This window comes from Solea solea, chromosome 6, assembly GCF_958295425.1.
Source record: "Solea solea chromosome 6, fSolSol10.1, whole genome shotgun sequence".
NCBI lineage: Eukaryota > Metazoa > Chordata > Actinopteri > Pleuronectiformes > Soleidae > Solea > Solea solea.
In genome coordinates this window covers 4,470,398-4,483,352 of record NC_081139.1, presented here as the reverse complement: position 1 = coordinate 4,483,352, position 12,955 = coordinate 4,470,398, and the positions used below count along the sequence as shown (strand labels likewise).

The 12,955-nt window shown below is 39.1% G+C and overlaps 2 protein-coding genes across 6 annotated transcripts; both read left to right on the top strand.

Annotated features, from left to right (window-relative positions):
• On the top strand, nucleotides 1-5,097 carry hyal2a (hyaluronidase 2a). Of its 2 annotated transcripts, none has more exons than XM_058630897.1 (4): nucleotides 1-549; nucleotides 1,586-2,737; nucleotides 3,279-3,368; nucleotides 3,949-5,097. In XM_058630897.1, the coding sequence occupies exons 2-4, from the start codon at nucleotides 1,808-1,810 to the stop codon at nucleotides 4,333-4,335; spliced, it is 1,407 nt and encodes a 468-aa protein (XP_058486880.1). In that variant the 5' UTR covers nucleotides 1-549; nucleotides 1,586-1,807; the 3' UTR covers nucleotides 4,336-5,097. The 2 variants fall into 2 exon arrangements, with proteins under 2 accessions (XP_058486880.1, XP_058486879.1); XM_058630896.1 differs by having other exon boundaries at nucleotides 4-549; nucleotides 1,765-2,737.
• Nucleotides 5,098-7,168: 2,071 nt separating this feature from the next.
• Nucleotides 7,169-12,257, top strand: hyal1 (hyaluronidase 1). 4 transcript variants are annotated; one of them, XM_058630523.1, is made up of 5 exons: nucleotides 7,237-7,360; nucleotides 8,608-8,746; nucleotides 8,926-9,830; nucleotides 9,910-9,999; nucleotides 11,541-12,257. In XM_058630523.1, exons 3-5 carry the CDS (start codon nucleotides 8,928-8,930, stop codon nucleotides 11,865-11,867), a joined length of 1,320 nt encoding a protein of 439 aa, XP_058486506.1. In that variant the 5' UTR covers nucleotides 7,237-7,360; nucleotides 8,608-8,746; nucleotides 8,926-8,927; the 3' UTR covers nucleotides 11,868-12,257. The 4 variants fall into 4 exon arrangements, with proteins under 4 accessions (XP_058486507.1, XP_058486503.1, XP_058486506.1 ...); XM_058630522.1 differs by having other exon boundaries at nucleotides 7,243-7,360; nucleotides 8,579-8,746; XM_058630524.1 differs by lacking the exon at nucleotides 8,608-8,746 and having other exon boundaries at nucleotides 7,169-7,277.
• The last annotated feature ends 698 nt before the right edge of the window (nucleotides 12,258-12,955 follow it).

Below are 12,955 nucleotides of genomic sequence, written 5' to 3'. Positions count from 1 at the left end.
GACAGTGACCTCTCATGAATCCTGACATTACTCGGTACAGTCAGTGGATCTGTTTCACGGCGGTGATTCGGTGCTAGCAAACTTCGTGGACTGATCCACTGACTGGAATTGTTGTATTCGTATAAAAAGACAAAGTGAAATCAAAGCCGTTTGAGTTGAATGTTCGCTGGAGTTTTGCATGAAGTTGCGGTTAAGACACGCGCCTCTGTGGGACATTAGAAACGGCGACGGGGGTGTTTGGGTATCCGGTTTGCTCCGCCACTCCCCCTCCTTCCCCAGTGTGAATGGAACATCCTGAAAGTTTGGCTCTCGAAGTAGGCGAGCTGCCGACTGACTGACAACATAGCAGGGGGTAACTTCGGCTTCTTCAGTCACCAGGACAGCAGACGATTCACTAGCATAACAAAGCGCTTCCCCCTCGTTTTATATTCTTTACCCCAAAGCAATGTTCATTTTGACTTTCCCAATTTGTTTTGAGGCAACACAAAACGCGGCTTGAAGTAGCAGGCTTCTGGTCTTTGGGAATGCTTCCTCAGTCTGCCAGTGAAGGTGAGTTTGTCCCGGTTGTCCTGATGTTAGTTCACGTTGCTTTTACTCGTTGTTTTATTCATTTATTGCTAAGAAACGACCGAGAAAGACGACAATATAACTGAAGCCAGTTGGTGTAATTGTAAAGCGTAAAACAGTAGCGGTCATTTGTCCTTGAGTCTTGGCAGAGCATAGAAATATGCACGTACAATAAAATTAGGGTAAAATTTAGATTTGGTCATTATTTGTACACGTTGTGTGGCGTTGTGTATATCAGTTAAGAAAAATATCAATGACAGTTTGATCTTTGAAGTTAGTGGTTACTGATAATACAAGTCATTAAAACGTTCTGAGTCTCATTTTGTTGAGTTTAATTGAATTTTACGAGTTGAATTGAATTGAAAGTCGTGGAAAGTACAGTGAGAGGCTGTCCGATATCAGTTTTCCTATGGTCGATATATATGGTGCCAATTTTTCCTTTTTTGGGGGGGTATATTAAGCAGTTGAGATTTTAAATGCATAAAAAAAGAGAAATAAAAAACACCAAACTTTGTCAAATAAACTTTTGAATTATAAAATAATGTTTCAATGCACTTAACGGCATTTATCAGGTTTCTGAGAGAAAAGTTGGCCAATATGGATTATTAACAAATGGCAAAAATTGGTCTAGTTAATCGGTCAACTTTTAGTTTTAAGGTACCTGTGTGTTCAGTTTACTACTTTATACATTTATTCCCTACATTTCAGATGGGAATATTGTATTTATATTCCACTACATTTATTCATATACACAAACAGTTACTATCGTGCTACCCAGCAGTGTAAATGTAGAACTGCCTTGAACAATATAATAAATATCTGTATGAAATGGTTCTTTCTACGAGTAAGTAATTTTAACTTTGCTATATTTTGATGATGGTGAAGTTGTGAATGCTTGAGTTGGTGGTTATTGCTACTTTGAGCTATGTAGACAATTCTTCCACCACTGCTGATAAATGTATGTACTGTCACTTATTAGAAAAATCCACCAAAAATAACTACATTTCAATCTCCTCAGTGAGTTGTGGAGCAGGCTGACTGTCCCCTGTGAAGACGAAACAAGATTTTATTGTAACGTCTTACAATCAAGGTTCCTCTTGAAATGGCGACTTTATGAATGAATGTTCTGGGGAATTTCCCTTTATGTGAAAGTGAACTACAAAGAAAAAAAATCTGAATTTCCTCTGTGATTTATAGAGCAGAGAGTGACGGCCCCTTCTGTCCAGCCACATCTGAAGACATGTTGTACTGGACTTTGTGTGACTGGAAAGTACTGCTGCTGATTGTTCTGCTGTGGGACTGCCTCTGTGCTTTGGAACTGAAACCCACGCAATGGCCACTGTATTCACAAAAGCCTTTACTCCTCGTTTGGAATGCCCCGACTGAGGACTGTGCCCCAAGGCATGGTGTTCATTTTCAGTTGGACCAGTTCCACATTGTGGCCTCACCCAATGAGGCGTTTGTTAGACAGAACCTAACCATCTTCTACAAGGACCGTTTGGGCTTGTACCCCTACTTTGAGTCAGATGGGACACCATTGAATGGCGGGCTGCCACAGTTGGCCAGCCTCACACGGCACTTGGCGAAGATGCCAGACAGTGTACAGAGGTACATACGTGAGTCAGGGGCCAAGGGCCTGGCAGTTATTGACTGGGAGGAGTGGCGCCCTCTCTGGATACGTAACTGGGCAAACAAAGATGTTTACCGCAGACAGTCTCGTGACTTAGTACGCCAGAAGAACCCAACATGGCCACCAGAGCAGGTGGCAAAAGTAGCCCAGCAGGAGTTTGAAATATCTGCCAGGACGTTCATGGTGGAGACGCTGAAGCAAGCCAAAAACCTGAGGCCCAACCAGCTGTGGGGGTTCTACCTGTTCCCTGACTGCTACAACCACGACTACTTACGCACTCTGGAGAGCTACACGGGGCGCTGTCCTGATGTGGAGGAGGCTCGCAACGAGCAGCTGAAATGGCTGTGGATGGAGAGCACGGCCCTCTTCCCCTCAGTCTACATGGGCACTGTGCTGCGGTCCTCAGCCTCTGGTCGCCAGTTTGTCCGGAACAGAGTGAAGGAGGGGATGCGCCTGGCATCATCAGGCGATGGGTTGGCTCGTCCGGTCTTTGTGTACACTCGGCCCACCTACACAAATTCTTTGGAACAGCTGACAGAGGTGAAGCCCTTACTACAGACACACTGCCGGTCCTGAATTTGGTTTGTCTTTCTTTTCAGCTGTTTAGTCTCTAACTACACATCACTGTGGTAAAGTTTAAAACGACTAACGTGTTCCTGTGTTTTTCTGGTCGTGTATGATGCTAATCACGTTGATATGGGCTATCACACCGTGGCTCTAACAGTTAGCACCACCACTCTTACCCCCCTCTCTTGTTTCTCTGTGATCAGTGCATGCTGCATTAAGCTATAGCTCCCAGCTTTTCCTTATCAACAGCCACAGTCCTTTCCTGTTCTGGTTGCATACAGACACCGCAATACCCCTCGTTTGTGTGGAATGGACAGGATGGGTGTTGGTCAAGTTGGAAATCTCACCCTACAGACTGTTTCCTTTTATGTGTGAATGGAGAGTTTGGTGCTGTACATGAAATACAGTAGCTCACGACTCACTAACAGCTTATTTATCTCTCTTTGACCTGTACTTTTAGCAATGTAAAATGTAAACATGTGATTGGCTTCAAGCGCTTTATCATCTTTTACAGTATGACCTTGTCTCCACCATCGGGGAGAGTGTGGCTTTGGGAGCCGCTGGAATCATCCTTTGGGGAGATGCTGCTTACACAAGCAGCAAAGTAAGCATCCACATTATGAATGAATCGAAAAATAACTCCGAAATCTGAACAGAACTGGAACAATTACCTGCACTTGTTTGTCATGAGTGCAGTCACTCGATAACTGAGTTATTCCCTCAGGGCTGCAGCTCCAAGATTATGACTTGAGTCACATGTATGTCACATTTGAGTTCACAAGTACTTCTTCTAATTGTTTTTCAAATGTTGAAAACAGCCACTAAAAGTCTTTGTAGTGAAGGACCACTTTATTTCTTTCTTTTCTTTAAAAAAACAAAACACAATATGAATAAATAATTATTAAACAAATTATTATTATACCAATAATTCATTAATTAATTATTATTCTATCTGTCTTCTATTTGTTTCAAGATCCTTTCTGAATGTGATACAGTGTTGTTATTTTTTGATTTCTCATCATTTAATCTATCCTCCAGTCTGTGTGAGTAGCCTCACACCCATAAATGTCTAAATAAAAGATAGTGAAGATTTAATGTTAACCAGACCAAGTTTTTTTTTTTTTTTTTTTAACTTCAGAAGCACAACCGTTTTTTTCCCCCTTTCTTTTTCTTTCCCTCTCCAGACCAGCTGTTCAGACCTTGACACATATCTACGGGGTCCACTGAGTCAATACCTCCTCAACGTCTCCACAGCAGCAGAGCTATGCAGCCAGACTTTGTGTGGTTCTCACGGCCGCTGCCTGCGCAAAAATCCAGACAGCGATGTTTACTTGCACCTGAGCCCCCTCACCCACAGTATCATCAGGCAGAATGGCAAACCGACAGTCACCGGTAAACTTGGAGAGGCCGATGTGACGACTTTTCAGACCTGGTTCCAGTGCCAGTGCTACAGCGGCTTTCAGGGCTGCAATCAGACAGATCTTCTGCACCAGAAAGGGACGGCAGCTGGAACCATGGCATCAGCACTCCAATGTGTGTTCTTACTGATTATTTCTCTGCTCCTCACCTAATGCGCCATCAGCAGCAGTAGTAGTAGACAGCCTTATTTTGTATGTCACAATACAGGAGTACACATGATGACAGGTTGAAAGTTGTGGGAGGGAAGATTTTTTGGTTTTTTTTGTAATTTGCTGTAAAATATGGATGATAGAAAGTGATTTTTTTTTAAAGAAACACTGTGGAATGAGCAAAGTTATATTTGTTTATAACTTTTAATCTTTAATGGCTCGCTGGAAATGAACTTGTTTACATTTTGCTCTCAGTTTCCTCTCAGTCACTGTTTTCCATGGTGTCAGATTCCATGTTTCCCATGGAGAGCACGTTATTTGGAGGATATTTGTTGAATGAGTTGACATTTGACAGTCGTTCTGTGGTGAAAGTGGAATCGATGCACTTAAAACTGGCAATAGCACAATATGATCTGAAGTGCCTGATCTTTTTTTTTTCTCAATATGACCTCATTCATTACCTTTTCATGGAGGCAATAAAGTGTTACTATTTATTTGAATGTATTTGTAGGTGTTTTATATGATATTTTCTTATTTTTATGTCCAAAACATGACTACTACTAGTTTTCTCAAAGACACTACATTAGTCCATTTATGCTGAAAAACAAACTGTCAGCAACTATCTGACTTCAGAAGCACAACCATTGTACATGAAATCCTGTATGATGTTTCTTCTGAAACCTCAACTCTGTCACTTTCCCCTCTGTCTTCATGCTGTTTTCTCAAATGTGTCTTGATGTCAAAGTAAATAAACTTATTCTTGAACTTCTTGTGTAATTTGTCTTCAGTAATAATTCACACACAAAGCAGATTTGATTATAGATGGATTTATTGTTAATCATAACTGGTCACTGAGGGAGGCAAAGCCAGGTCTTACAGGAAGGGAAAACATTGTGCAGGCTGCTGCCTCATACCCCCTTCCTCATGTAATTGTAGGGTGATGTTAAGCCAAGAGTTATTTTTGCCACTTTCAAGACTTGGAGCAGGCATATATTAAAATTTGGAGGTGAAAGAGTTCATTATGGCTTTTTTCTAACTGACATTTAGAGAAAACCATATATTTATAATGACCTTGGTAAACATTTTTATGTTTAATTATGTTTACATGTTTTACTGAGCCAAACAGATAACCAGAGGAGCCTCACTGTTTTGATAAACAAGTGAAAGTACTGGTCTGAAATTGCACTCAAGTTAAAGTCAAAAAGCAGCTTGTTTAAAATGTACTCAGAGTAAAAGTTACTTTGTTACTTTTTTAACAAGTTTGGGGTTCTTGCTTGTGTTGTGCAAAAACGACAAGGGGACACAAATGAACACATGAATTGTTTTTAATTAAAGGTAAACCTTTACAAATGAAAATGCTGACAAAATAAAATATGTAAACACATCATGTGTCAGTCAAAATGGGTCAAAGGTCACAAATGCTTTAACTTTCTCACTCACTCAGGGACCTTAATTAACGCCAATTCACCTGTCCTCATCATTCATTCACCTGTCCTCATCATTCATTCACCTGTCCTCATCATTCTCTGCCAAAGTTTCCAGTGCATGAATTTATTAATTTTTTTTACTCAGTAACAGATGTGATTTTAAAATGAAGCTTTGTGATTTTTGAAATTAATGATTTGCTGATTTTGTACTGCCCCCTATTGCCCATATATGGTTTCCCGTTGAATGTGTCACCTGATTTACATACTACAGCTCCTTACTTTTTCAGTGATGCCCAACATGTCCATATCTACTGTGGTAATTTTGGAGAAAATCAAGCTCAAAAATCAACATAAAAAAAAAAAAAAAAAAAAATCAGGTGACACAAGTTGTTATAAGTGATTAGCCATTTTATTAGTGGTAAGACAATGAAGCCATCAACATCAGTGTTACACCAAAAACTAACCATTTTAATTTTGCAAGGTAAAAAGATTATAAAGAAGTAGAAGTAGATTAAAGTAAAAAAAATTAATCAGACTCTTTCCTTAAAGCAGTTTTCATGCAAAACAAATACAGAGAAGAAAGACAATGCAGTTAGCTATACATAAGCCCAAACTGTCAAAAATGTAGAGACGCATAAACCTCACAGTTTATGGTCAGGTGAGAAAAACGAGATGAGGCACACTGCTTACAGGTAACACAAGGTACAATTATTAGAAGTCACATGAGATGCCACCTTATGGCCAGTAGAGGGCGAGCTTTTCACGTCTTGAAACAAACTCCACAGTACATTCTGCTCTGCATTTAAATATACATATATATCTCATTATTATCATCACTATTATTATAATAATTACTGTTGTGTTTGTGTGTGGTCAGCGATCACACGTGTCAAAGACTTTAATTTTAATTTTAATTATTATATTTACATTTTTTGATTTAATCATCATCATGTGCTTTGACTTTTTAAAAATGTTGTAGTTCTTCATCATTTATTTGTTGCTCAGTGCCTGATTATATGTTGTATGGTATCTTCACATTGAATTGAGGTAATTAAGAGTTGAAATTAAATCACTGAACACATTGACTCATCTGTCAGTACGTGACTGTTTAAATCAAGCCTGTGGTTCACTGTCACACAGTTTTGCAATATTTTGAACTTATTTCTTCATGTAGATATTGTGTATTTCTGCACGTTTGTTTTAACACTTTATTTTGAAAAACCGGATGTGGTTGAGTTCGCTCCGGCCTCCACATTTAGGGGGGTGGCTGTTTTGACGAAGTACATACGTATGAGCATATGTAAAAGATGACCGTGTTAACGGCAATTTAATAAAGTGAATAACTGTTGTAAGTTTATGAAAAGAAAAATGATGATAATAATATGTGACTGTAGTCGTCTTAATGCGACATTTACTATGTATAATGGAGCAAATGAATCGTGTGGCTTAGCAGGGGGATGCCTCGACCTAACCTGGCAACCCCATCGTAACCAGACGTCAGTGGTTTGCGGGTGTTTGGTGAGTTCGCTGCTGCAAGTCTTTGTTTACAGTTCACTAACCTAGATTCCGTAACAAAATCACATCAACACATCAGCGCAGTGGTGAGTAGATTCACGTTCAGCTCACACGTCACGAGAAGAAACGTGTAAAACAAAATAATAACAACAACAACAAAAAGACGACGCTGAAGTTGGCTCCACGTTCGTTTCCGCATTCTCCCCAGTATGTGAATCAGGTGACACATTCAACGGGAAACAATTTGGCCATTAGGGGGCAGTGCAGTCATCCACTGTTGCGATAGAATTGTCAAAATTTTGATTTTTGAGCTGGATTTTCTCCATAATTGCACAGTAAATATGGACAGATTCAACGGGAAACCATATTCACACAGGGAGCGGTGTAAAATAACATTGAATATTGATGTTTGAGCTGAATTAACATGGTTGAACACAAAATGCCACTTGTGCTACGTGTTGCTCTTTAGTCATGGATTGAGTAGTTTTGACAGTTGGATGTTCCGTGTTGAGAGAACTTTTCCCATGTGAGGTAGTACAATGTAAATAAATCACATTTACTGACTTTGCTCTTTGCCAGTGATTCAAATCAGGGTCCATGGTGTACCTCCACATGTTTAAACCATTAGAAAAGGACTAATGCTGAAGAGAAGGAGGTTGAATAATTGATGCAGTGTTTGCACCCAAAAGCCAAAACATGCATTTTTTTTAAGGTGGAATCGAAACATAAGGAGAACGAATGTGGAGCTAACTTCAGCGTCGTCTTTTCCATGTAGTTTCCACCAAACTTTTCATCAAAAAGAACAAATGAGGCTTTTTGTTTCATTCGCACATTGAAACCTACGTGATCTTTGAATTAACTTTGTGTAGGATTGAGTTTAAATAAATCACAGTGATACTCACTGAAGTGGATTTAAACAACACGTTGTACCTGGACTCAATTGTTGACTGTGTTTATTTTATTATATAACCAAAATATCAACAAAGGGTCACTTTATCCTCAAACAGCCAGTCTTTACAGATCACAGTCTAAAAGTGTGACTTGTGATGAATGTCGTTTTGATCATCTACAGATGTGCAGAACCTGCTGAGTCTGCTGTGTCTCTGCAGATGACTTGGGTTAAGATCACTAAAGACATGATTCATAGTCACAGTCTGTTTATTTCAGTGACATGCACGTCTTTGTTATGCTGTCAGTTATGATCTACATGTGCAATCAGCACAAGGATTTGATAATCGAGATGTATTAAAGCTGTTTTGTCTGTGAAGTGATGACGTCAGAGCTGTTATTTGCTCTTCTCGGAGGCATCTGTGTGTCTCTTTCTTTTGTGCAGACAGAAACGTCTCTTCTGATTGACTGTCGGAAAATCCGGAGAGTACTTCTGTGATTCTGTTAGTTCCTGTTTTGCGGCATGTGATTCAGATCGCGTGACTGACCAGGGCGTGTGTCTTTTTCCAGAGTGAATTGTTGAAGTAAAGTGTTTCCTCCTTTTTTTTCCTTTTAAATATGTTGTATATATGGAAAGGGACTTTATTTGCTTGTTGACACTCTCGTAGCCTCACAACATTTGAACAATGCTTTGGTAGAAGAAAATGGCATGAGCACACGATCACATGATCACATTAGCTGTGTTGTGTTCTCTTCTTTGCAGGGATGAGTCTGTTTCATGTGCTGCTGCCGCTGCTGCTCTTGAATGTGCTCAGCCTTGTTTCTGGGACTTCATCTTTTACCCACACACCTTTCCTCACCGTGTGGAATGCCCCCACTGTCGGCTGCCTCTCTCAGTATGGTGTGGACCTGGACTTGGGGACCTTTAACATCGTCCAGAACCAAAACCAAACCTTTATAGGTGAAAACATTACCATCTTTTATTCTGACAAGCTGGGTCTATATCCCAGCTACTCCAGCCAAGGTCAAGCTATTCATGGTGGAGTCCCACAAAATGCCAGTCTCGATGAGCACCTCAGAGTTGCCACTGAAGATATTCACACCTTCATACCTGACCAGGATTTCCCCGGAATGGCAGTGGTGGACTGGGAGAGCTGGAGACCTGTATGGGAGAGAAACTGGACTAAAAAGAAGGTGTACATGGAGGCATCAAAAGCACTGGTTAGGTCCAAGCACCCAGACTGGAAGCCTGCACAGGTAAATGTTGAGGCCCAGAAGAACTTTGAGGAAGCAGGGAGGAAATTCATGGAGGAAACTCTGAAACTGGGGAAGCAGGAGAGACCAAATGGATTGTGGGGTTATTATGGTTTCCCTGGCTGCTACAACTATCAATACACAAACTCCTCTACAAACTACACAGGGGAATGTCCAGCCATAGAGCTGAAGAGGAACGACGAGATGTTGTGGCTGTGGAACATCTCATCTGCTCTGTATCCTGACATCTACCTAAACGTGGAAATGCGAGGCCTCAGCAAAGAAGTGCTTCTCTACACTCGCCACCGTGTCATGGAGACCATGAGAGTCGGGGCTCAGGCGACTCCATTAGCCCCCCCTGTCTTTCCCTACGCACGGATCGTCTACACCTTCACACTAGATTTCCTTTCTCAGGCAAGTTGCTAATGATTGCAATCATTTTTTTTCTCTTATCTTCTGTTAACCCTACTACTCTTTTTGAAACCTCCTGCAGGAGCACCTGGTCTACACCATAGGAGAAAGTGCAGCTTTAGGTTCTGCGGGGGTCGTCCTCTGGGGCGACCATTCCTTCGCCAAATCCCAGGTACAGTAACTAACTTCCTGTGTGCGTCACTTCCCATAAGTATTTGATATGTATTGTCTTACTCTGACGTCATTTTTGTGTTAAAACTGTGCGTTAAACACAACTCTTCTACAGTTCATCAGGTCTTACTGAATCCTTTCAGCTCATCTGCTATTATCACAGGTTTATAAGGCAGGATGTGTTGTGGTCTACTGCAGATTAACTCAGAATAAGGCCTTCATGTATTTTATATATACTTTGGTTGTATTTTTGCTGCTCTGTGTCCAAAATGTGTATCAAGGATACCAGAAAATGACGTTAAGGTAACTTGAAGGTTGTGGGTTCAATTCCTGGATCTGCTAGTCTATATGTGCCCTTGAGCAAGACACATTAACCCCATGTCGAAGCGTGTGAATGGGTGAATGGCAGAACTATAGTGTAAAGCAGCTCATCAAGACGAGAAAAGCGCTGTTTAAATACAGACCATTACCAACTCTTCTTCTTCCTCTTCTGATTTTATTTGGTAGTAACGAGTAACAAAGATAGTTAGAGGAAATGTGGTGGTGTAAAAGTAAAGTATAGATACATGCATTTTGCACTGAAGTACTTTGTACTTTGTTACATTACAACACTGGTACAATTTCTTCAGTTAAATTATTTTTAAGGAGCCAAGCAATATTCTATTTCTTATTGACTAGAAAGATCCAATCATCCAATGAAAATTAATTCTCTCTATCGACCTCAAACTGATTTGATTCAATTACAATATTTTTTGTTTTATTTAAAAATGTCAGCAACTGATAGCAACTTTAGCAAACCTCGTAAATAAGTTAGTGTTTGAGCCTATTTTCCTCTGTATATTAAAACAGACTTGTTCTTGTAGGAAGGATTTTTGGAGGAGATGTATGTGTGTGTGTGTGTGTGTGTGTGTGTGTGTGTAAGATTGAGTCTAAATAAATGAGTGATGTGGATTAAAACAACAATAGTACACACACATATATATATATATATACACATATACACACATATGTATACATATATAGATACATACACATATGTGTATATATAGATGATATATATCATATATATTATATATATATATATATATATTATATACACACATATGTATACTTATATACATACACATATGTGTATATATATGATATACAGTATATGATATATATATATACATATATATATATATATATATATATATATATATATATACATATATATATATATATATATATATATATATATATACACATATATAGTCATCTTAGTTGAATCAATTGATTATTGGTTTAGATGCTTTCATATGATCAGGAAAAAAATCGCCAGAATGATCCTCAAACCATGAGTCTTTTGAGATTACAATCCGTGTGACTTGTGATCTACTTTTATTAAGTTACCGATGTGAAGAAATTGCAGAGAAGCCACTTTTGTTGTTAGATGAAGTCCTACTGTGCTTATTTCATCTGCTATGATCGACTTCACATGACATTTTGTCCTCGAGACAAAGGTCACCGCTTTTATTTGCACGTCTGCTTTTGTGCCGTCAGGCCTCTTGTGACGCCGTCAAGTCCTACATCGACGAGAGGCTGGGCTCTTACCTGGTGAACGTAACGTCGGCAGCCACTCTGTGCAGCCAGGCCGTGTGCTCGTCTCGGGGAAGATGTCAGAGGAGAAACCCGGGGTCCAAAGCCTACCTCCACCTGGACCCTGCGGTGTGGAAGGTGGTGTCTGAGAAGAAGCCTGATGGGAGGAATAACTACAGCGTTTTAGGACAGATGAGGACGCGTGAGGTAAAAGTCATGAAGGCACAGTTTCAGTGCAAATGCTTCCCAGGGTGGGGTGGTGAGAGCTGCTCCAAGCCAACGCAGGGATAAAAGACGTTCTTTTAAGGAAATAATCCATTGATTGTGTTGGTAAAGGCTGTAAAAAAACAGTGTTAAAATTAAGCACTGGGGTTTGTTTGGCCCTGAGGTCGTTTTCTGCATGAGTGCGTTTGGTCTCTCGTGAATGTTAATTTCTCAATCCGACTTTTTTTTTTTTTTTTTTTAATTAATTGCTTTTGTCTCTTTGTACTTTTCCTTAATTTTATATTTGTAAGGTAATGTGGGTGTGTTTTTAAAATGCACTCCCTTAATATGGATGTGTGCGATTACGGTCCCTTAAGTCCCCGTCTACTACTTTTGTTTACTGTTATTTACATTTTGAGCACAAGTTTCTCCTAACTCACCCTAAACAGGTATGGGTGTATATATATATATATATATATATATATATATATATATATATATATGTATACAAAAATATATGTACATCAACATCTATATATATATATATACAAAAATATATGTACATCTACATATATATATACAAAAATATATGTACATCTACATATATATATATTTATATATATATTTGTATGTATGTGTGTATATATATATATATATATAGTATATATATATATATATATAAATTATAAATTAAATACAACATTATGCTATTTTGTAGTTTTTATGACGACTCATAGCTCTCTGCACTACAGTTATTCATACAACTTTATGCATGACCTTTTATCACAGTGGACAAGCGGCTGTACTTCCTACCGCATCTTTAATGTCAGCTATAACGACGTTCTGTGTTTGGATTTTGTTTCTCAAAACTAATCCGAATAAACTAATATTGATATAAACAACAGGGTACCTTTAATTATTATTATTGTTGTTGATTTAACTGCAACACTTTTCACCTTTTGTCTTCTGTTGCCTCCACAGTCGCTGTTTGAACACCACAGAAGTTGATTACCACAGAAATATGTGGTAATCAAAACTATACCTTGTTATAACCCTGACTCCCTGACTACAGTGTTACTGTAATGCACATGAACAAGTATAAAAGCTAATTCATGAAACATAAACCAAAGCATGAACACTGATTAAAAACACAAAAATTAACATATTATCAGCCG